We start from the raw sequence: 24,862 nt of genomic DNA, 5'->3' as shown, positions 1-24,862 counted from the left end.
AATAATAATAATAATAATAAACTTTTCTTCTCTAGCAAACCTTCTGCATTTGTCATCATAGCCGTTTGGTTTTACCCTTGTCCTCACCTTCGACCTAAGGTCTAAGGTCTTTTTGTTTTTTTCATATGGTTTGTAGAGTTGTATGTATGGATGTTTGAGTTTGAGCTTCATGTATATATGTAAATTCTTGAAATAAATCTAGATTTGGACTTTGTGTTGGAATGAAAGTTTAGATTGTTTAAGTTTGGACTTGATCCAGACATATTTTAAGCATTATTGGAATGAAAATTTGGATTTAAACTGATTGGTCTTAGAATGAAAAGTTGGACAAACTCTTTGTTGCTTCTTTTAAGACATTTTTTGACTGATTAGGCAATTAGAGTTTGGATTGAGTATTGAAATCTTTTTTCGTTTGATAGATTAGAATAATGTTGGAATGTTTACTGTGCTGATATTTTCCCAACTTCGACAATCGGATTGGGTATTGATGTCTTCTTTCCTACGTTATGGATTTTTAAATGTAACGTGCTCTGTAGTTGTAGAATAGATTTTCTTATTTTATTTTGGTTTGTTACTGGATTGGCTGCTTTAATATTACCCCTGTTAATGTTGTATAACTAAATCAACAAAGACCAAGGTACTTCCTCTACTGAAGTCCTTAAGGTTGCTCAAATTGAATTATCCAATCAAATTGGCACTTCATTACTGCTTTGACCTAAAATCCACACATTTCATATGGATTTGGACCTCAAGGGATACCCTTGTTGTCCGTGACAAGGAAAAGAAAATAATTGTTTATTAAAAATGATTACTATTATTTAAGAATGTTTTTCTGTTAAAATAAAAATAATATTCATTATTATTATTTTTCTCTCTTTTATATCCGTTATCAGAGGCCACATGTTCAACCCCCACCGATCTTGGAGCTCTTCCCTGCGAACGCACGAACAGACACGTTCTGTGGATGACTGTTCGTTTCTATCTCTACAGTTGTGGTCTCAAGGCCTATAAAAGGCCACCCTCTGCTTCTCTTTCTCAAACACTTCTTCCACACTTATCCTTCTCTGTTTTCGCTTTTCTTCTAGAAAATTTATATTTTGTGTACCGAGTAATAGCAAACTATTTTGAAAAGATGTTTTGTTGATCAACTGATCTCGACTTCTACTCAAAAAAAGCCTTCTGGCCCTTCATCGGTATCTCATTCAGATCTCTATTACATGGAACAGAGACTTCATAAAAGCATACACAAAATTAGTTTTTCAGGAAGGAGAATGAGATAACATACACTACTCACAAGCAAATGACCTCTAAAGGCTTTGTCTCTTTGAACTATATCCAGCAGAAGAAAAAATATTACAAAAATCACATTCCATAGCCCCCTTCAAATATTGAATTTTTGAGGAACGGAATCGAAGTCGTCGTAATCAAATCTCTGCCTCTCTCTTCCAGCCTGAAAACAACCATTTTTTTAGTTCACATATGTACATTCAAAATGAGATTTTGATTTAGAGTTCCTCACCTTTGCTAGATATAGAGGATCAGAGGATATATTTTCATCCATAGCAGTCAATTTCTTAGAAAGTGTCATGATCCTGTGATCAACAGAGAGGAAAAGGGATAAGAATAACGAAGGTGTGTTTGGTAGTGATTTTGACATAGCCAAAAATCATTTTTTACATTAACAAGACTTTTTCACTAACAAGAAATTACTCAAAATAAAATTGATTTTTTAAGCTTCAGGGTGGAAAAATGAATATTCAGGAATCACCGCCTTATTTTATATAATTTTTGAAAAACCCAAAATAACCTTCTATTTAATAAAGAAACTTTTAACCTAATTTCACATTTGCCTTCTCCATCCTCTCCAATCCATCTCACACCTCAGCCATTCCACACGCCGCCACCACCTTTCCTTCTATTTAATATTTTTGTTATACAAGTTTGTGCTTCAATAGATAATATATATAGTTAAAGTATTTTGTAATTATACAAACATTTTTAGACTGGATGAGATGTATGTTTTGAATTTTCTTTTATTTTTAATATGTGCATCTTTTTACCTCATACATCAATCTCATATACTAATCTAACAATAAATAAATGAAAAGTAAAGTAATAAAATTAGATATTTATTATAATTCTTAAAAAATGAACTTCCAAATATAAAATACCCATTTTAGTAATTTTAGTTTTAAAATCACTTTCGGTATAAACATAATAATTTGATTTTAAATATATGAAAATATTTACAATCAAGTAAACATAATAATTTGATTTTAAATATATGAAAATATTTACAATCAAGTAAACATAATAATTTGATTTTAAACATAATAATTTGTATAACTATCGCTCCCAATCCCACTCCCAACTATGCTCAAAACCCCAACTATCACTCCCACTCCCAACTATGCTCAAAACCTAGGTATCAAAGACAGTTCAACCATAGTTGTGATGCATATGGCAATTTAGAAAACGCTACTTATTGCCACAAAGCTCTACAAAATAAGATGATTTTTTATATTAAAAGAAAATTCAAATTGAAAGAACAAGCACAAGCACGTATGTATAAGAAAAGTCGGGATGCATATTATCACACGATAACATAAAACATATTTGTCTGTTTTCTCATTCAATTCCAAGCATCATACCTCTGAATAGAAGAGTCGATATGCTCAATCATCCTGCATGATTTGTACTGTTCAGAATCCTCTAGAAATCTAACCATTCCATCCTTCTGATTAATTGTTGCAAAGATCTCACCATCCTGGATCTGAATTGTACCAAAGACTGAAATTATTAGAGATGGAGGTTGATTAATTATAGATTATAATCCTATCATTCTACTAAAGTTACCATTTGTAGGACATGCATTTCAGCTTCCTTAGGGCTGTTGAGTTTAACAGTGCTGGCTATATCTTGAAGAGAGAGGGTCAAGTACGTCTGTGTCAATCTCTGAATGTTGCGCTTGTACATAGAAGATACAGCCTGCTTTACAAGTCCAAGATTGTTGTCCTGATATAACAAAATTCATGCTTCATATCAAAAACCCCAAACCATTTAGATGATAGATTGATAAAGCAAGGTCTCTTCAGTGCATCCACCATTTAATTAGACCAATTAAAGTGATAAAATAGTGAAATAGGAATTCTTACACTTTCAAATTTCTGCCTGTTTGTTTGAAAAACGGTGTCTAATTCCTCCACATTTCCTGTGCTATAACTATTTGCCAATTCAATGTAGGGCTGTAAAAGAAGAAACAGACGATAAATAAAAGTAGCATAAACGAATCACAAGAGGGAGGGATACAATTACAAGTACGGCAACTGGAATTGATCGCACGTTTCCTTTAACCTAAATGCATAGACTCCATCGGTAAATTTGATTGCAAAAATATACCAAAATAGATCAAAAACCAAACTATTCCCTTTATATTTACAATCCGCGCAAATGCTGCAAAGATTAATCAGAAACACGATTATGCTCCACCTAAATAAAATCTAGATAGCATCAATTAGTAGAGCTTGACTGTCTATTTTTCAGGATTCCAATAAAGAACTGCATCGCTCATTGCATCTGTATACCCACCATTGAATAAGGAAACTACTGCATGGAATCTTTATCCAGATATCCTAAAAGAAATATTCTAATTGCAAGCAAAATTTGGATCCATCGTTCAGTTGATGATTATGATCTTAATTTAAAAATTTCAAAACTAAACAAAAGTTATCATTGATTCCTACACATCCAAACAAGGAACATTCACTTTTTTAAAAAAATTAACATTAAGTGATATTCACGAGATGAATTACATTAACCTTTGATCAAAGCACTATCTGTCCATGAACAAAGAGAAGCTCTTCACTTCAAATTTACATTACCTGACAGAAGTTTTTTAAATTTCTCTGTGCTACTGAAGAAGTATACTTTGGGAGACTGGTAGAAAACTGCCACCAGATTCATGTATCGCATATTAGTCTCCATAAGATCACAGGAAAATATAAACTTAATATGCAACTCAAAGCTAAAAGTAAGAAAACTGCTTATGCAGCTAAGTATTGTGTTAGGATCCCACCTAACAAGGATTATCTCAAGAAAAAAGAATGAACTCAAGAACACTTAAAGAACAATCAAATGTGAAATATACGGATTATATACTAGAAGATCATAAGAACAAGTAACAAAGTAACCTAGCCTTTTCAAGAGGGCTACTTTACCAAGGTTCCCTTACAAGGAAATCTTTCAACAAAATTCTTCACCCCTTTCCCCAACTCCTCTCCTACTATTTATAACAAAAAGACCTAACTAACTTACTAACTATGTACTAATATGCCCTCACTAATAACCATCATCATTTTCTACTAATAATCCACTATTTTCCTATCTAGGGTCCTTAGATATTGTTATGTTTAAAACTCTATATTCAAAATATTTTGCTCTCTCAATCAAATTCTAACGATTTTTTTAGATAGGAAGAAACTACATAGGATTAACAAAAGAAAGAAAACCCCCTCCCAAGAAAAACTATAAGCTTTCCAGTTGCTCATAATCGTGGAAAGGTTGTGATTATAAAAGAATTTTTTGAGTATAACTCCACCAAGAGGAAGTTAAGTACATGTTTCTGTTTCTGCAAATAATTTTTCAGAGTAAAACTCTGTTAACTGTACATTTCTACAAAGAATTTTATGAGGTTAACTCCATATCCATCTCTTAAAACTCAACAATGATCACAAAATCTACATCCTTTTTCTTGTTGAGTGCATACTTACCCGAGGCCATGGTGGAACATCTCATTTTTCTGTAGGTAGAGGCTAATAGTCGCCAACAGAAAGTTGAGGTATATTGAGATGGAACAGCCATTCAGAAAAGGCAGAACTCAAGGATATTACTAATCCTAAGACCTAATCTCACTAATGTACCAGTACTGAATATGCGTAAGAACCAAAAAAAGAATCCATATTGTGCAGTACATATTGATGAAATTGAAAGAAACAACCTCCAGACATTCCTTTCTCACTTCCAAATATTTGGGACCATAGAATAAATAGTAAAAATTAATAATAAAGCAGATAGAAAAAATAGCATACTTGTCCATTATAAATGAGAGAGACTAAAATGTATTTTTTGTATGCTTCAACAGCTATAGCATTCATTGATTGCATTGGAGCAGTTACAACCTGTAACAAAAATATGGGTAGTGGTTGTCAGATCAACCAGAAGCATTGCAAATAAATACATAGTAATAATTATCAAAGGAAGGAGTTCAATTTAGATGGTGCACATTATGAAGAAGCTCAAGTGCTTTCTGAAATAACTTTAGTCCTATGCATATCATCCCCCTGTCACATAAGAAAAATATCATCACAAAATCCCTATTAGCAGAGAAAGACGAAATTGAATCTCATCATATGAGTGAACTCATAAAATTAAATTATCACATTTTATTAGACAGAGAATGTAATTCGGAAGATGCTAGATTTTTTTCACAACTTACAACAATCTTGATTAAACGGAGTTTTTTGCTTCTCAATTACACAAATGTCTTTTATAAGACAGCTAAATGATTTCTTTTACTTTTTCTTTTTTCCAAATTTTCTAGATCAGCCAAGATGGCAAAATAATTTTATAAACAAAGTATTGAGAAACCTTATTTATCCTTGTTTTACAAGTTGCTTTATCTTTTTTTTTTTTTATGAGAAACCAAATTTTCATTAGAAAGGAATGCAAGTACAACTAACAAGCTAAACAAAAAATAAAACACAGAAACAAAAGGGAGTGACAAAAACAAAATAAACATTGGACAAATTGTTAAAATAAAGGATAGTTGTTGATTATAGAAAAGAAAAAGTAACAACAAGGCACAATGGGAAGATTTGAGATAGCCCAATCCACTCCTCGTAATACTCTTTTACACTCTAAAAAGGTTCTCCTCCATCTCTCTAGTCAAATACTCCCCAAAAGAAGCAACTCATGGAAAGCCCATCCATTGACCCCAAAAGACATTTCCAATTTAGGGCCGACCTCTAACGTATCTAACAAGTTTCAAGACACCAATGGTGAAAGGTCAAAGTTTCCCTCTAGGATCAGTCAAGTTGTACACTAACAGTATGCTGGGAAACAAAGAGTAAATATGATTCTACCTCAAAGCAGTAGAGCTAAGAAACGGATCGCTAGAAAAGTTTCATTAGCCTATAGGGAAGGAAGAGGGGGGAAAAACAAAAACTGAGAGAGGCAGAGGGAACTAGATTTACTACAAAGTATTTTTCACATGCGACATAAAATTTCTTACACCATAATTTTTTCAAAAAAACGGCCAAACTCCAGCAGAAAGCACCGAAAAGGCCTTTTCATTGTAACTCATTGGCCATTTACCTTATTTTAGATGCATTATAAAGGTTCTCAACAATGACAATAGAATGAAATCAGCATACATGAGGGGGGTGGGGAAGGGTCAGAAAGAAAATATAGCACATGCAAAAAACTATAAATATGTGTAGAACTTTGAGGACGAATATTGAAACGAATAACAAAGTTGACAAAGAATACAAAGATAATAAAGTGCATCTCAACCAAAGAAGGAAAGATACAACAATTGAGCAATCGAGGAAGAAATGGCAACTCACCCATAATAACAATAAAGAAACAGGTCTCTTGGTTGATCAACCTCGAGAATATCATTATCTAATATGGATCTGCCAGTTTTGTAGGATTTGGCTAATAAGCAGAGAAGAAGAAACTCCGGATGTAAAGTGGTTAAATGTTCTGAAGAGGTCTGGAGTTTTCTAACAGCAGTAAGAAGTGGAGCCACCCCTCTAATTGGAGCCTCTTGTATAACTTGATCTTTAAACCTCTTGCAAACAGAGACAACTGCACGATCAGCACAATATGATAATATAGTCAGAATTTCATACAGCAGCAGCAATGACACATGTTAATAATAACAAGCATCAGTTTTCATGAAGAATAACAAGGATCAGTTTTCACAATGATTTACATTTTTCAGGTGCTAAACGAATCTGCTCAGGGTTGCAAGAAGAGATAAATCTTGAAATCGTTAGAAGAATTGAACTGGATTGCTCTTGTGAAATTGGTACAGAAGTGCATGCCTCTCTGCGAATATATTTAAAAGGAAACATTACGGATCAATCTCCACTGCAAACATATTTCAGTAACCACAAACTCGAGTTCAAATAACTAGAATTGTTGGAGGGTGTATCGAAGATGGGTATTATCCCATCGTTGGTCCTTCAATACAAACGCCAATTCTTCGACTTCATCCATTCAAACTTCCACCAAAACAAACGATGGTTCAACAAAAGCACTCATCCTCAATAGTAGTGTAACATACAGGAGAGGCGGGCCCTAATTTGCAAAACAAGCAACACCCAGATAAAACAAAATTCAGAGAAGAAAGAAAAACTTACAGAATGTAGAGATATCCTAAAGAATGTTTGGAAGCATCAAGTTGAGCTAGTGCGGAAGGTAAACGAGAGGTTTCGGCGTGAAGTAGTTCTTCTGATTGCTTGAGAAGAGTATGGAGGCGTGAGATATCGCCGGCGGTAGTCGACAAGCCTTGGATTTGTGCAACAAGAACTTCAACCGTGCCCATGGTGGGGGGAATGCGAAGCTGGAGCTGAACAGTGGCTCGTAAGAGTAACTTTGAGAGGAGAAATATTCGATCGAAATCGATACTCCTTTCTTTCTTTCATGTCAAGTCGGAATTCGAACGGTGAACGCCAGATCGCTGGAAGAACAGGTTGAGCCCATATCATGCGGTCCAACTGCACCTTCTGGACTCTGAGCTATGTCCGGCCCAACAAGCTGTACTTTGATTTTGAGATCTGAATCTGACCTTAAAATAGGGGCAAGTACATGAATGGGATTTCAACTAAAATAGTATATGATATTATATAATTGGCTTTTCTTTACGAAAGTCGTAAATGGGCTAACCTTTTTCACAAGAGAATTTAACTTAATTAATCTTGAGCAATATTTTTTTTAATTATCAACGTTGAATAAGAAATTTTTGAACAAATTACAAATTGTCACACCATTTACTAAAATAATTGTATTTGGGATTAACTAAAAAATTGGCATGTGTCCAAATTAAATTTAAAAAGAAATTGAACAATTCTAATGATGTCAAGTGTCTTTCTTATGGCAATTGAATCAAATTAATTATTTTGGTTTAATTAAATATTATTTACTTGGGCTAAAATTCAATTGAACCCAAAAAAATAAGAATGACCCAAATACATGTGATTGAGTCAATGAGTATGATCCATGGACCAGACCAACCCAAGTTCATAAAAGCCCACTAGGAAACTCTCTAAATAGAGGAGTTCTCTTCATTTGCAAGGGTTGGAAATTTTTTACTCCAAAAGGTTTAGAGAATTCTCCCAAGAGATAGAAGCCTCCTCAACTCCTGAAGTCGAACATCAGGTGCTTCCCTTCTTCAAATCAAGTGTAAGCATTCAGCCAAGAGAGAATCAAAGGATCAAATTCTAGAGATCGAACCACATCACATCAAATTAACGCAAATACAACGTCAACACAAGTTCAACTCCACGAACCAAATTTCTTCAGAAATCTCGTGTGAACAAATTGGCATGTCCAGTGAGACATCTCTACCTCTCATCTCTCTCTTGTCATCCAAATCTACAAGAAAATCAATGGCATCAAAGAAGGTTGCATCCAAATCTTCTGTTGCAAGCGACAGTTACACGGGACCCATCACCCGCAATCGTTCTAAGGGAATCACTCAGGAGCATGATCAAGGTTTTGGCATCGCTCAGAGCATTCTTAAGCAATTGATGGAGTCTTCTAAAGCTGGGATTGTCATCAAGGAAAACCCTTTGTATGATAATTCTGATTCTGCCTCTAGTAAGTCAAAGAAGGAAGCACATCTTAACATGATGTCTGTCATGATGGCTGATATAACAGTCGAAGCTGCCATGGCAGAGATGGAGAGGAAAATTAACTTCCTGATGAAAGTTGTGAAGGAACGAGACCATGAAATCACAGCTTTGAGGGAGCAGATGCGGACTCGTGAAACTGCTGAGTCAAGTCAAACTCCTGTTGTCAAAGCTACTAATAAAGGGAAGAATGTGGTGCAGGAAAACCAACCACAACAATATGTTGTCTCTGTTGCTTCTCTTTCAGTTCAGCAGCTACAGGATATGATCGCGAATTCCATTAGAGCTCAATATGGAGGACCGTCGCAAACTACTTTCATGTACTCTAAAGTCGTACACCAAGAGAATCAATAACTTGAGAATGCCACTTGGGTACCAACCTCCAAAATTTCAGCAATTCGATGGAAAGGACAACCCAAAGCAACATATCGCCCACTTCGTCGAAAACATGTGAGAATGCAGGATCAAGAGGAGACCATCTTGTCAGGCAATTTGTTTGAAGCTTGAAAGGAAATGCCTTCGAGTGGTACACCAATCTAGAGTCAGAAGTCATTGACAACTGGGAACAGTTAGAAAAGGAGTTTCTCAATCGTTTCTATAGCACCAGACGTACCGTAAGCATGATGGAGCTTACAAACACAAAACAGCGGAAGGGAGAGCCAGTCATCGATTACATTAACTGATGGAGAGCTCTAAGTCTTGATTGCAAAGATCGACTCACCGAACTGTCAGCGGTAGAAATGTGCACCCAAGGCATGCACTGAGGACTCCTCTATATTTTACAAGGAATAAAGCCACGCACATTTGAAGAGTTAGCAACTCGCGCTTATGATATGGAATTGAGCATCGCTAGCAGAGGAACTAAGGATTTTTTTGTTCCTGAAGTAAGAAAAGATAAGGAGACGAAGAGTGCCGAAAAGGTAGTGAAGAGCACTGTGAAAGAATCTATGGTCGTAAACACGACCCCACTAAAGTTCTCTAAAAGAAAAGAAGAGAGAGCTGAAAAGAAGGATGATGGAAGCGAGAGACGACGTCTGACTTTAAAAGAAAGACAGGAAAAAGTTTACTCATTTCCTGATTCAGATATTGTTGACATGCTAGAGCAACTATTGGAGAAGTAGCTGATCCAACTGCCGGAATGTAAGCGATCTAAGCAAGCAGGAAAGATCGATGATCACAACTACTGCAAGTATCTTCGGGTCATCAGTCACCTAGTAGAGAAATATTTTGTGTTGAAAGAGCTAATTCTAAGGTTAGCTCGTGAGAAAAAGATCGAGCTAGACCTGAAGGAGGTAGCTCAAACAAACCATGTTGCAGTAACGATAACGTTAGAGGCTCCTTCACCAAGATTGATTTTTGAGCAAAGGGAAAGCTTGGTCCAATTCGGAACCTTCGAGCCTGTAGTGGTCCAATTCCATCAGGAAGTTGCACCCGAGGATTCTAAAAAAAAAAGAAAGATCGATTGAAGAAGACGATGAAGGGTGAACTGTTGTGACTCGCCGAAAGAAAAGAAAGTCAACTCCGATCCAAAAAGAGTCTCGCTCCTATAGAAATTATAGAAGAGGGAATAAGGCTCAAAAGAATAAGAAAAAGAAGAAAACTCGAAAGCTTAAGCTCGTGCACAAGGAAGACGAGGATTTTCCTCAACCTCAGCGCTTAGTAACCTTGGCATACTTCTTTCCAACAAGATTCCTTTGTGATCATAGGATGAAAACCTAGAAGTTGTTGCGTGTCATGCTGTTAACGCAACAGAGGAAGAAAACATCCCGCCAAGATCACTAGAGGAGGAGGGAGTGTCAAAAGACCTATCGAGGTTCAATGTGGATGATTTGTTATCACTTCCTCAAGAAACCAAAACCATCCTTATTAATGCATTGTTGAATTCAGCAGCATCAAGTTCAAGTGCTCCAACTGCGACATACGAACTCCTTATTATATGTCTATAGACTTCTCAGATGAGGATTTACTGTTGGGATCTAAACTTCATAATAGACCGTTGTATGTTTCTGGATATGTTCGAGAACAAAGAGTCGACCAAATTCTCATCGATAATGGATCGACTGTCAACATAATGCCAAAGTCGACTATGAGGCAATTAGGCATCTTAATGGATGAACTCTCAAATAGTAAACTGGTAATTTAAGGTTTCAACCAGGACAGTCAAAGAGTAATAGGTATGATACGCTTAGAACTCATAATTGGTGACCTGAAGGCTAGTGCACTGTTTCATGTTATAGACTCGAGGACCACTTATAAGTTGTTACTTGGTTGTCCTTAGATTCATGGAAATGGAGTAGTAACATCGACACTGCATTAGTGCTTTAAATTCTATCAAGATGGCATAAAGAAGGTCGAAGCCGACTCCAACCCATTCTCAGAAGCTGAGTCCCACTTTGTAGATGCAAAGTTTTATTGGAAGAATGACAGTAGCCCAGAAGCCGTGTCTGTAGAAGTTCCTCTTGTAAACAGAGAAGATAATTTACAGCTAAAATCACTTGCAAGTAGGCAACCACATAAAAGTACAGGAACCTTTCATTCTGGAAAGGGTGAGGCGTCCACAAGCACCATAAAAAGTGATCTTGATGGATGAAAAAACTTCAAACCCACCGATTTTGTGCTATGTCCCCCTGTCGAGATGCAAGAAAGGTGAATCACCATTTGTAGAGTCCCCACAAGGTTTGAAAGTTGGTGACATTGAAGTTTTAAAAGAAAGCTTCACTACACTGCTTACCAAAATAACTAAACAAGAAATAAAGATAGACCTGACAGAAGCAAGCTCGCCTCAAAGGTGGACGAAGACGGGTTCGACCCAAGACTTATAAATTGATGGCGAAAGCAGGTTATGACTTCACAACTCACACTGAGTTTAAGAGTTTGAAAATTCACGAACAACCTAAGCTTTCACTAGAAGAAAGATGGGCTTTGATGTCAGTTGGAAAAAATGAAAATGGATCTTTAATGTCACTTTTTAAAATACGGATGTTTAATGTCGGTTTTAAACTAACATCAAAGAGAGAGCTTTAATGTCAGTTTAAAACCGACATTAAAGCTATGATTATTTTTTTTAATTATCTTAATTTTATAAAATTAAGTTAATAAAGTTAAAAGCCACATTAAACCTAATTTACTCTTGGCATCTCACGATTTTTCTCAACTCTCACATTACCCTCTCACGCTTTTCTTCCCTTTCTTCTCAATCTCACTTTAAGGTTTAGGGCTGAACCACCACCGTCGAGCCATCTACCATCGAGCCTTCATGCTCAGTTGTCCCTCGTGCTTACCACCGCCACGCCGTCCACCGTTGCACTGTCCCAGACCTTCGAAGATCTGTTATCCACGTTGCGCCGTCCGAGATGTTCGAAAATCTACCGAACACCAATCTGGAAACCTCTTCGTCATCCAATGGTTATAATCTTATGTCCATTTTTAGTTTTTTAGCGCAAGCTTCAAAGTAGTCTTAAACCCTAATTTTGATTTTCTTTCTCTCTTTATTTTTTGAAGGAAAATATAAACCCTAACCTTCGCGTGACAGCGGCGAACCCACTGGAACAGCAAACGGACACGTCAAAGAAATGCCGCCAAGTACTTCTTCGAAATTGTCTTAAAATTCTGCCGAGAAAGTTAGACTAGATTGATCACCGTCGCCGGACCTCCATATCGCCTTTCAGTTACTATGAAGGCCGTTCGCCTTCTCTTTTCCCTTAGACCAGTGACTACCTCGCCTTCGCCATCGGTAGCGTTATTCTCTTCGTCTTCATCATTAATCACTAAATCAATGAACTCTGTCGCCACTGAGGCAAAAAAGCAAGGTTCTGTATACAAAAATCAGCCGAAATTTACGTGGAAGTCTGCTAATTTCTTTGGTACAGTTGAACGACCCCTTAAAGTGATTACCTGGAACTGTCACACAGTTATGGCTTGGACAATTCTTCGTGCCAAAGTCTCTTCAGATTCTAACAGCAGTTTTAGGTACTTTCTTCTGTAGTGTATGTAATTTTTGAAACAAGTCGTTTTATTAGATGTTGTATGAACATCACTTTGTTTCTCTTGGTTCAACAATGCAATTTGTATTCTCTTGAAAGGCTTTTGTCTAATGGATTGTATTTTTGCAATTTATTGCTTGCTCTTTAAAATCTAAAATCCCTCAAATAATTTTTCTTTGAATTGAAGAAAATTTTTATAATTAATGGGATGTGTTTGTTTTGTTGTACGTATGATAATGGGAGCTTCTACATCATCGGTTTGGTACAATTTAAGGGTGGCTCATCCGACGAAAGATGTGCAGATTATAGATCATGATATAGCATTGTTGTTTCAACCCATGTTCATACTTGGAATCACTATTGGTGTTTTTCTTTCTTTTTTCTTTTCCCAACTCCAGACTTATGCATAGTTATATGGGTTCTTTTTTTGGTTGTTTGATTCACAGGGACTTCCTCCATGTCTTTCTTTAAGGGAATTGAGATGTGGAAAGAAGAAATTATTCTCAAGGTTTTCTAATTGATTTTCATATGTTGTAATAATGTTTGGTTTTGTTTGAAGGTCATAAAATTTGCTCTTTGTTGGTTTTTTTCCTTTTCCCCATAAAGAATATGCTAACAATACGAGACTGTTGTGAATTCTCATGGCAAACATAAGTAAAATGGTTATTTGAAGTCTTTTAATAACAATTTCGACTTTTTAGCTAAAAGGTATATCACCTTGTTTGACAATTCTTTTGGCTCGATTCAGATAGTTTGAATTTTTAGCTAAATAATCAAAATGAATAGGATAAAAGGAAAAGGGAAGATGGAGCTAGCTAAGAAATTGTTAATGTTTTGTATTTATCTTTTTTCTTTTTTTTTTTTTGTGGTTTTGCAGTATTGGTTGATGTTGAGTATGACCCACTGATTCTCAAAGAACAGAAAACAGAACTCAGAACTGGTGGAGCTCAAATTTATTGATTCATTGTTTATGCAAATGGAGAATCTGAATGAACTGAATGTTTTTGTTATCTTGACCTTTTTTCTCCAGGAATTAATGTGCTTCAATCTATACGATCGGAAAGGAATCTCCATTTTGTTTGTTGTTTGGATTTCTTTTCTCATACTTCAAGTTGTGAAGGTCTTTTTGCAGGTTTGTATTATTTAAAACTTTAATCAATATCCCATTTGTTATTTGATTATTAACAGTCTTTTTGGGATCATACTAATGTTAGGAGAATAGTCAAATTGCTAAAAGCACTACAATGACAATCTTCATAAAAAACTATTGTTTTTTGATTTGGCATATTGGTTCTTGAACTCTTGACAGGACAAAAAGCACTTGATGTTTTCAATGGTCAAATGCAATGGTATATTTGTATATATTTTTTACTTCAGTAGAGGTAGCTTGACATTGAGTTTAGGGAATTTGCTAATGAACAGAGATGGAGGTAATGGAATTTTCTAAAGTTAATATATTTCTTATAGCACTTGTTAGAATTCTAAAGTTAATATATTTCCCTCTGTTGTATTTTCATTTATTCTATGAATTGTTTGTGTGGTAGTCTCCGTAAAAAGAAATTTTGAACTTGTTAAAACATGTTAAAAAATTTCTAATCTCACAACAGAAATTTCTGTTTGATATTAGGTGGTTTTCTTTAGCTACCTTTCTTTTACTTTTAATCACATTATTCTATTGTCACATTTATTTTTTAGTGTGCAAAGCGAGAGGGCAATAGTTACAGAAATTGCTGGAACTACCAGGGATGTAATTGAAGCAAATGTAACAGTTTCTGGCATTCCTATGACTCTTCTTGACACAGCTGAAATTAGGGAAACAGATGACATCGTAGAAAAGATTGGTATGATTTACAAATTTCCTAATATTTAGTGTCTTAATTCAACATTTCACATAATGCCCAATTATTTCTTTTGAGCTAGGTTGATTTGCATGTACACTGTGCAATTGTAACTTATCCTAGGCCTGATCTACCATCAGAACTATAGTAATTGGTTATAATAAGATTTTGTAATGGCTTTTGTTATTTCCCCTTTCAGTCTCAAATTCCGGTCAATTTTAATTGTGATAAATTGTCTTGTATTTGTGGCATTTGGTTCTTGAAATTTTGGAGGATATTGAGGAAAAAGTATCGATTACAACGAGAGCTTTTAACCCTTTTGGAATTCATTTGACTGAGGAATTTGAGTTAGAACTAAAGTAGATCGCTTGTATGGATGCAGGAATCGTGCAGAGAAGTTCAAGCTGTAATCAATTATTGGAAACCTCAGGTGCCTCCTCTTTTTTGAATCTCGATTGTCTTAGATGGGTTGTTTTGCTAGCTATCTGCCTCCTTTCATGTTTTTACACGTTGCGTTTGCGTTTGCTTATATGAATGCAAGTCATCTTCAATCCTTGTTATGTATTTTGTTCCATAAATCCATCAACTCTATTTCTTCCATTGATGCTTCCAAATTTGGCAGTTGAACTTTATAAGAAGTCTTTGGTCCTTTCCACTTAATTTTAGCACTTCACTTAGCAAAAGTCTCATGGTGGATTTAAAGTTGTTACTGTGACAGTGACATGTACCTTAAACAAACTAAACAACATGGCAAGAACTGTATTTGAAATAGTTTCAATTTGAATCTTTTAAAATTTCCTTGACGATACCAATGTCTTTTGAAAGCTACAAAAACTATTTTCAAATTGATATAGTAGCAGCTGATGCCGACGACCTGTGCTCTTGGAAAGGATTGGTAGAATCTCAGCTTACGAATTTGACGTTGTTGGTAATTTTTCTTACATCCTAAATGAAGCACAGTGATGATATAATGATACTATTTCTCAACTTGAAAACATTTATGTACTTGAGTTGAATTAAAATTTCTGGTTCTAGAAATATCTTTCCTTTGCCCATGTTTTTTTTTGTAATTCTCAAAATATTCTGGATCTTTTGGTCTCTCATTCCACTGTTGTTTAGCATTTTCAGAGTCCCTTAGTCTGTTGCAAGAAGTCTTAGTACATAAATATATACTTTGTTGTGAACTGTTTTGTAATACTTAGTTTTGAAGATGAACTCTGTAAGCTGTTGTGTGATTATTTGACCCATTCTTGTATTGCAGGCTTCGTGAATTGAAACAACTTGATGAGTACTTTTGTATGTTTATTCATTTTTGTGAATGATGTTCTGTATTTAATTGTTAGTCCTTGAATTTGAGGTCGCTACATTCACAAATATGAATATGTATTTAGTGGAGGAACTTTCTGTTGTACATATACATTGGTTATTAATCACGATCTTATATATTATCTTTATATTTTTTAGTTTTCACTTACAGTTGTTGGTTGTTTATTTAAGTGTATTTTATTATATATAATTCAAGCCAAATAATGTTGGTTTTGCCATCATAAAAACTAGTGTAAATACGACATTAAATGTGTCTTTAATGTCGATTTAAAAACGACATTAAAGACATCTTTAATGTCGATGGAAAAAAAATTAAAGACATATTTAATGTCGGTGGAAAAACGACATTAAAAGATATCTCATAAACGACATTAAAAGATATCTTTAATGTCGGTTATCCACCGACATTAAAGATCAATGGACATTAAAGGCCTTCAATAACACCTTCAAAGATGTCGGTTTATAACCGACATTAAAGCCCAACCGACATTAAAGACCTTTAATAACGCTCGCAAAGATGTCGGTCGCCAAGTGACATTAAAGGCTAGATTTCTTGTAGTGTTGCCTTAACCCAAAAGAAGCTGTTACGGGAAGGACATGCTATACCCATGTCAAGAAAAGGACTCGGGTACAAGTCGCTAGAGCCAATCCGTATAACTAGAAAGGGAAAGGAAAAAGTGGTTGACAACAATCATATAACTGTAAAGGAGGTCGATAGTATGGAAGAAAAGGAAGGTGACAGTCAAAGAACCTCAGCATTTGACCGAATTAGTCCACATGTTGCACGCGCCCCAGTATTTGAAAGACTAAGCATGATAGAGGCAGAAAGAAAAGATCATCAGTCAATATCTAACCTTGATCGTCTTGGGGATGGAGGCCCACATGTCCAGACTGGTTCTAGCATAGACACAAAGAAGAAGAAATCAACATTTCGCACATCGGTCTGGCGCCGAATTAAGCATATAGGCGTTGAGAGTTGCCATAGTAAGGAGTTTCCTTGCGAGGTAAAGGGAGAGAGAAAAATTCGTAGCAATGTTCCTTCTCAAATGAAAAGAAAAACTTTTGTTACTTTCAATACAAGTCAAGGTTCCTTGAAGTTGAAAAGACATGATGTTATATTAACTAATCCTGAAAAGGAAGACTCAAAACAAAGAGAAGGTGAAATCTCATGTCATCATATCACCATTTTTGAAGAATTAGAGACTGAAACTTCTGAAGAAGACGCGGAAGATGCCTCATAGAGTCTAGAGGATGGTGGCCAATCTATTGTAGACGAGCTGAAATAGATAAACCTTGGTACGATAGAAGAACCACGCCCAACTTTCATTAGTGCATCTCTCTCCAGTGAAGAGGAGGTTAAATACATGAGTTTGCTTACAGAGTATAAGGACATTTTTGCTTGGCCGTATAAGGAGATGCCAGGACTTGATCCAAAGGTAGCAGTCCATCATCTCGAAATTAAACCAGAGTATCGACCGATTAAGCAAGTACAACGACGTTTTCGATCAGAGCTTATTCCCCAGATCGAGGTTGAAGTCAACAAGTTGATTGAAGCAGGATTCATTCGCGAAGTCAAATATCCCACATGGATAGCAAACATTGTCCCTGTCAGAAAAAAGAACGGGCAGCTTCGTGTCTGTGTAGACTTTCGTGACCTGAATAATGCGTGTCCTTTACCCATCACAGAAATCATGGTTGACGCAACTACTGGACACGAGGCACTGTCCTTTATGGATGGGTCGTCTGGATATAATCAAATACGAATGGCCCTTTCGGATGAAGAAATGACAGCTTTCAGGACCCCAAAGGGAATATATTGTTACAAGGTGATGCCCTTTGGATTAAAAAATGTTGGTGCCACTTATCAACGTGCTATGCAAAAAGTGTTTGACGATATGCTACATAAGTATGTCGAACGTTACGTTCATGACCTTGTGGTCAAATCCAAGAGACAACAAAACCATTTGAAGGATCTAAAGGTTGTGTTCGATCGCTTACGAAAATATCAGCTAAGGATGAACCCTCTCAAATGCGCGTTCGGTGTGACTTCAGGAAAGTTTCTTGACTTTATTGTAAGGCATCGAGGGATTGAGATAGACCAGTCCAAGATTGATGTCATTCAGAAGATGCCAAGGTCAAAGAGTTTGCATGACCTAAGAAGTCTCCAGGGACGATTGGCATACATTCAAAGGTTCATCTCCAACCTGGCCGGTCGGTGCCAACCTTTTCAAAAGTTGATGAGAAAAGGAGAAAATTTTGTGTGAGATGAGGCTTGTCAGAATGCTTTTGATAGCATAAAGAAATACTTGCTCAATCCCCTAGTATTAGGAGCTCCAATACCTGGCAAGCCATTAATATTGTACATTGCTGCACAAGAAAGGTCTCTAGGTGCATTGTTGGCGCAAGAGAAGGAGAAGGGAAAGGAACGTGCTCTCTACTATCTAAGCAGAACTTTAGTTGGGACCGAAGTTAACTATTCTCCCATTATGAAAATGTGCCTTGCACTTTTCTTTGCCATCAATAAGTTGAGGCATTATATGCAGGCCTTCACAGTTCGTCTAGTAGCGAAGGCGGGCCCTATAAAGTATGTTCTATCTAGGTCGATTATCTCTGGACGCTTAGCCAAATGGGCAGTTCTACTCCAGCAATATGACATCGTCTATATTTCTCAAAAGGCGATAAAAGAACAAGCGCTGGCTGATTTTTTGGCAGACCACCCAATTCCTTCAGATTGGAAGTTATGTGAAGACTTTTCAGACGATGAAGTTTTCTTCACGGAAGTTATGGAACCTTGGACTATGTATTTTGATGGCACAACACGAAGAAGTGGTGCGGGGGCAGGCATCGTCCTCATTTCTCCTAAAAAACACATGTTGCCTTATAGCTTTGCGCTTGCTAAATTGTGCTCAAACAATGTGGTTGAATATCAGGCCTTGATAATTGGCCTTCAAATGGCATTAGAAATCGAAGTATCATTCATAGAAATTTAAGGTGATTCAAAGTTGATAATCAATCAACTCTCGCTTTAGTATGATGTGAAACATGAAGTCTTGAAGCCATACTTCGCTTACGCTACAATTGATGGAAAGGTTTGACAGTGTGATGCTGAAGCATGTCCCTAGAACAGAAAACAAAAGAGCAGATGCATTAGCAAATTTAGCCACTGCCTTGATGATGCCGGATAACGTAGCTCTAAATATACCACTTTGTCAACAGTGGATTATGCCTCTACTTTTTCCTGAATGTCAGGAAGTGAACGTAACGAAATCTCATTTGATTGATGAAGAAGATTGGCATCAACCCATCATAGAGTATCTTGAGCATGGAAAGCTTCCAAAGATTCTCGTCATAAAACTGAGGTACAAAGAAGGGCTGCACACTTTATTTATTACAAAGGAACCTTATATCGTCGTTCTCTTGAAGGACTCTTTCTTAGATGTCTTGGAAAGGAAGAGTCGATAAAAGCTCTAAAGGAAGAACATGCAGGCGTCTATGAAGCACATCAATCGGAACCAAAGCTTTAATTCAGTTTAGAAGAATGGGCTATTATTGGCCTAAGATGGTTCAAGATTCAATATACTATGTAAAGAAGTGTGAAGCTTGTCAATACCATGCAAACTTCATACATCAGCCTCTAGAGCCTCTACATCCAACTGTGGCTTCTTGGCCGTTCGAGGCTTGGGGACTTGATCTGGTTGGTCCTATTACACCAAAATCATTAGCAGGACATTCTTATATCCTTGCAGCAACAAATTATTTCTGAAAGTGGGCTGAGGCCATTCCCTTGAGAGAGGCCAAAAAAGAGAACGTGGCGAACTTTATTCGTACCCACATCATCTATTGATACGGTATTTCTCACCGGATTGTGACAGATAATGGAAGACAATTCTCCAATAGCATGATAGATAAGTTATGTGAAAAATTCAAGTTCAAGCAATACAAGGCATCTATGTACAACGCAGCTGCGAATGGCCTAGCAGAAGCATTCAATAAGACGTTATGCAGTCTTTTGAAAAAAATTGTCTCCAAGTCGAAGAGGGATTGGCAAGAAAGAATCGGTGAAGCATTGTGGGCTTATCGAACCACTCATCGCACTCCTACAGAGGTTACACCATATTCGCTTATTTACGGTGTAGAGGTTGTTCTTCCTCTCGAAAGGGAAATCCCATCATTAAGAATGGCAGTGCAAGAAGGGTTGACTACTGAAGACAATGTCAAGTTACGTCTTCAAGAGTTAGAAACACTTGATGAAAAGTGATTAGAAGCTCAACAAGCATTGGAATGTTACCAAGCCCGAATGTCTAAAGCTTTTGACAAACATGTAAAGCCCCGATCATTTCAAGTTGGTGATTTAGTGCTTGCAGTAAGAAGACCTATCATCACGACAAGGCGTCGGGAATAAGTTTACACCTAAATGGGACGGACCCTATATTGTCAAAGAAGTTTACACAAATGGCGCGTACAAGATTGTTGATCGAGATGGATTAAAAATTGGCCCAATCAACAGCAAGTTTCTCAAGAAATTTTATGCTTAACATCATTATGTAAATAAAAAAAATTTAAACTACGTTATGACTTGATCCCTATATTATAAAGGGTACGTAAGCAGCTTAAGGGAAACTTTAAGTTCAGTCTAGTAAAATAAAAAAAATTGAACTACGCTACTTGATCCATATATTATAAAGGGTACGTGTGCGATTTAAAAAATCTAAGTTCAGTCGTATAAAGAAAAAAGAAAGAAAAAGGTCCTTGAGCCAAGGCTATAATTAGAGCATCATTTATTATGGAGACTCCCAAACAATCTAAATATATATATGAATACCAATTAAATAAAAAAAAAGGGCAACGATAAATTGTATTCAATATAAGGAAAATGAAAAGTTGAGCGATCAAAGAGTAAAAAATTTTATTACAAATTTCTAATTCAAAAGTTAAAATAGCAAAAAATGAATAAATAAAAGGAGGTGGTGAATCAAGGGGTCCATTTAAGGTTCTTAAGCTCTTCTAATGTGTTTTCTAAAGATTCACGGAGTGCTGACAACATTTTTGCATCAGCATCTCCAATGATGGGGGCACATTCAAGTTTGTCAATTTCCTCGCAAGTCTTTGAAATCTCATGTTGCTTCTGCTTCAGCTCTATCCCATTTTTAGAAATTATGCCGGAAAGTTTGGTGGACTCTGTCCGTACCACTTTTAGTTTTGCTTCTAGTTTAGCCTCTTTGGCAGATAGTTGCGCAAGGCGGCGTTGGACAGTACTTGTCTCCTCTAATATACGATTCTCATCAAGTCGCAAAGTCTTCACAAAAACCTTTCGCCTCTGTTAATTGAGCATCCTTAGTTGATTGGAGCAAAATTAAGGAACGCATTTGATTATGGTTCTCTACACCTTGGAAGTAACCATCCACGAGTTCTTTTAAAAAGGCAAGGTTGTTGCTGCCACTAGTCGTAATTGCAGCAAAGATCTTATGCATTTCTGGTTCAAGACTACTTACTCGCTCAAAAGGGGTACGAATGATCTTCTGTCGTAAGCTTTCCCACAAAGTTATGGCAGTTTTTTCGTCGGAGATCAGAAATTAAGTTGTCTACACAAAAATGAGAAATCTCAAAAGTTGTGATAGGCTCCATTCCTCCTACTCGTTGAGGGGACGCCTTGGTCACAAGAGGACAGGTCGACATTGGCTTTGAGGTTCCTTCAATCTGTAAGACATGATCACCTAAAGAAGACTGCAAAATAAGGTTCACAACAAGAAATGAGATTGAGAAAAAAAGGGTATATAAAAAAGAATAATAATAAGAATAAGAATAAGAATAAGAATAAGAGGAGATGAAAAGAAACCATGGGGGAGGTGATGTCAAAAAATTGTGCAATGTCGGGAACTTCAATAGAAGGCTTTTCATAATCAATTGATTGTTTGTCAGGCCTTTTGGGTCTCTTCCAATGACGATCATCATTGCTGCTGTGGCTATCTTCAGTATGTGTAGAAGGACGTTTGCCAGTTGACAATATGAGAAGATCCTTACGCACATTGTCAGCGCCACTTCTAGCAGCAAATTTAAATTGTGCAGAAGGGGTCGAAGTAGCCACAAGACATTTTGTACCTTCCTTAGCCTTCTCCACGGGATGTTCCTCAGTTTTAGAGGAGCATATTTTTTATTTCCGCTATCAGGATTATGCTCAATTTTCTTAGTTGTTTTGGATTTGATAAGAGAGGGAGTGGGACGATCTATCAAATGATAGCGTATGTTGGCAAGATTAGCTTTGGGAATTTTCTTGCCTAAATCATACGACATGTCTTGATAAAAACCAAACTGTCGGTCAAAGCGACAAGGACTATAAGGTTCAATAACCGTAGAGGATCCATATTGTGAGGATAAAAAAACAAGAGCGAATGCTTATAAAGAATGAAGCATTCCAATTAATTAATGTTCCATCATCCGTTAAGAGTTCATCTTTATTTTTTGCCTGAAGACTCGTGTGCCATGACACATACTTTCCCTTGTGAATATGCGTACCAGCCTCAAGATTAGTATAGTATTTGGCCCCACCTTCACTGAAAAACTTAACCATACGGGGAACCCTAAGACTAGTAAGGGCCTTATAATGGGTGTTGAAGTAAAGGGCATGCCACCCATGAACATAGTGAATAGGAAAACATGCATTAGAATGGCCAAAATGACGAAGTAGAATCATGAATCTGGCGTAGGCCGCTATAAATATTGGCTAGAACAAGGATAGCAAGGCTAAAGGTGTAGCCTTCTGCCATAAGGCTAGCAACTTTAAAAACCTCCAGACGAAGCAAAATTTGTTTGTCAGGAAACACAAACACACACAGCCAGTAAGAGAGAAATGCCGCCAGATAGGTTTTATCCTTGTGTTCTTCTGTAACGCCTAAATCAAGGAATAGATTGAGTTCAACTTCAGACCAGTCAGGACGTTTGATGGGAGTTCCATTTGGATTATGTGTTGAGCGGGGGCGAGAAGTTTTTTTCGGCTTTCGGGCTGGTGGCTTCGGATATTTTACCTCAGATCGCGTTACCCAGAAAGAGATTTATTCGCTCACAGGGATTTGAAAGTGATCCATGCGTTGGGAGGCAATGTGATAATAAGCTGTAAATAAATGCTCATAACTTTTTGAACATGTATCAGGGGATTCTAATAAGTCTTGATAGCAGGGAATGTTTTCTTCATAAAATTTACCTTTAATAGGGAGTCCTCCTAGTACCCATAAGTCCTACAAGGAGATGGACATCTCACCAACCGAGGTGTGAAGCCCGAACAATATCGCTATTGGATCATATGTGTACATGGAAGCCATCACAATATCGAATAGACAAGCTCTTTTTAGTATTGTCGTATTTCTAGCAACGGCAAGCTCTAACCATTCCCAATAATGAGAAAGTAAAATTCTCCATGGACTTTGAGCACAGTGCCCCAACGAATTTTTGAGTCGCTTATCATTTGACAACCCAATGTCGATTCTAGATTTTCATTTAGAGCCTTGTTATGGATCGAGGATTCAAGGAACCAAGATGTTAAAGGGGAATTTGGATTTATAGACTTTTCCTTAGACCATTTAGGAAAAAGAATGAAATTGTCTTTGAGTATTTGAGAGTTTGTGATATTCTTAAATGTCCCTTCTCTCACAGGGAGAATGATCCCACTATCCAACGATTGATTTTCATCCTTTAGGATAATCAAACACCTTTTGGTCGAATCAGAATACTCGGTGAAATACACCATGGCGAAAAGTAGAATTCCTGCATAAAGGAAGTGAAGGTCAAAATAATAATAATAATAAATAAATAAATAAAATATATAAATAATAATAATGATATATTGAGGATGCCCGATCGCTACTACTAGGACGGTGGATCTAACGGCAAAAGCCTGATCGTCCCTCAGTAGAAGTCGGATCGCTTCTACCAGGGTGATGGATCTGACAGCAAAAGTTCGATCGTCCCTCAATAGAAGTTGGATCGCGGATGGCAGTATCACTTCTCCAAAGGACGAAGATGTTGGATCGCTTCTACTAGGGCGGTGGATCTGACAGCAAAAGTCAGATCGTCCCCCGATAGAAGTTGGATCACCGACAGTAGTATCACCTCTCCAAAGGACGAAGGTGCCAGATCGCTCCTACTAGGGCGATGGATCTGACGACAAAAGCCTGATCGTCCCCCGATACAAGTTGGATCGCTGACGGCAGTTTCACCTCTCCAAACGACGAAGGTGTCCGATCGCTTCTACTAGGGCGATGGATCTGACGGCAAAAGCCCGATCGTCCCCTGATAGAAGTTGGATCGCTGACGACAGTATCATCTCTCCAAATGACGAAGGTGCCCGATCGCTCCTACTAGAGCGGTGGATCTGACGGTAAAAGTCCAATCGTCCCCCGATAGAAGTTGGATCGCTGACGGCAATGTCACCTCTCCAAAGGACGAAGGTGTCCGATCGCTCTTATTAGGGCGGTGGATCTGACGGCAAAAGTCTAATCGTCCCCCAATAGAAGTTGGATCGCTGACGGCAGTATCACCTCTCCAAATGATGAAGGTGTCTGATCGCTCCTACCAGGACGATGGATCTGACGGAAAAAGCCCGATCGTCCCCCGATAGAAGTTGGATCGTCGATGGCAGTATCACCTCTGCAAACGACGACGGTGTCCAATCGCTCCTACCAGCGCGGTGGATCTGACGGCAAAAGCCCGATCGTCTCCCAGTAGAAGTTAAATCGCTGATGGCGGAATTACTTCTACAAATGATTTCGAAAAAAAAAAGACTTCTTACCTTTTGAAGACGCGTCTA

The 24,862-nt window shown here is 37.1% G+C and overlaps 2 protein-coding genes across 2 annotated transcripts; one reads left to right on the top strand and one right to left on the bottom strand.

Annotated features, from left to right (window-relative positions):
• Window positions 1-1,135: 1,135 nt before the first annotated feature.
• On the bottom strand, window positions 1,136-7,813 carry LOC103485502 (COP9 signalosome complex subunit 3). The gene is made up of 11 exons (XM_008443146.3): window positions 7,425-7,813; window positions 6,995-7,110; window positions 6,624-6,867; window positions 5,282-5,339; window positions 5,088-5,177; window positions 3,882-3,947; window positions 3,156-3,245; window positions 2,857-3,015; window positions 2,652-2,773; window positions 1,520-1,592; window positions 1,136-1,450 (listed from the first exon to the last, which is right to left on the bottom strand). The coding sequence occupies exons 1-11, from the start codon at window positions 7,607-7,609 to the stop codon at window positions 1,382-1,384; spliced, it is 1,272 nt and encodes a 423-aa protein (XP_008441368.1). The 5' UTR covers window positions 7,610-7,813; the 3' UTR covers window positions 1,136-1,381.
• An 11,808-nt stretch (window positions 7,814-19,621) lies between these two features.
• Window positions 19,622-20,320, top strand: LOC127148591 (uncharacterized). The gene is made up of 2 exons (XM_051082676.1): window positions 19,622-19,760; window positions 19,935-20,320. The coding sequence occupies exons 1-2, from the start codon at window positions 19,622-19,624 to the stop codon at window positions 20,318-20,320; spliced, it is 525 nt and encodes a 174-aa protein (XP_050938633.1).
• The last annotated feature ends 4,542 nt before the right edge of the window (window positions 20,321-24,862 follow it).

This window comes from Cucumis melo, chromosome 3 (assembly GCF_025177605.1).
Source record: "Cucumis melo cultivar AY chromosome 3, USDA_Cmelo_AY_1.0, whole genome shotgun sequence".
Taxonomy (NCBI): Eukaryota; Viridiplantae; Streptophyta; class Magnoliopsida; order Cucurbitales; family Cucurbitaceae; genus Cucumis; species Cucumis melo.
The sequence above is the reverse complement of the archived record's forward strand: the minus strand, read 5'-3'. Positions and strand labels throughout refer to the sequence as shown.

Coding starts and splice junctions, on each gene's coding strand:
- LOC103485502 (XM_008443146.3), bottom strand. CDS start 7,609: ATGGGCACGGTTGAAGTTCTTGTTGCACAAATCCAAGGCTTGTCGACT. Junction 3,246..3,881: donor ATTTAAAAAACTTCTGTCAG/GTAATGTAAATT, acceptor CTTCTTTTACAG/CCCTACATTGAATTGGCAAA. Junction 1,593..2,651: donor ATCGACTCTTCTATTCAGAG/GTATGATGCTTG, acceptor TGTTGATCACAG/GATCATGACACTTTCTAAGA.
- LOC127148591 (XM_051082676.1), top strand. CDS start 19,622: ATGGTTCAAGATTCAATATACTATGTAAAGAAGTGTGAAGCTTGTCAA. Junction 19,761..19,934: donor TTGGGGACTTGATCTGGTTG/GTCCTATTACAC, acceptor GGATTGTGACAG/ATAATGGAAGACAATTCTCC.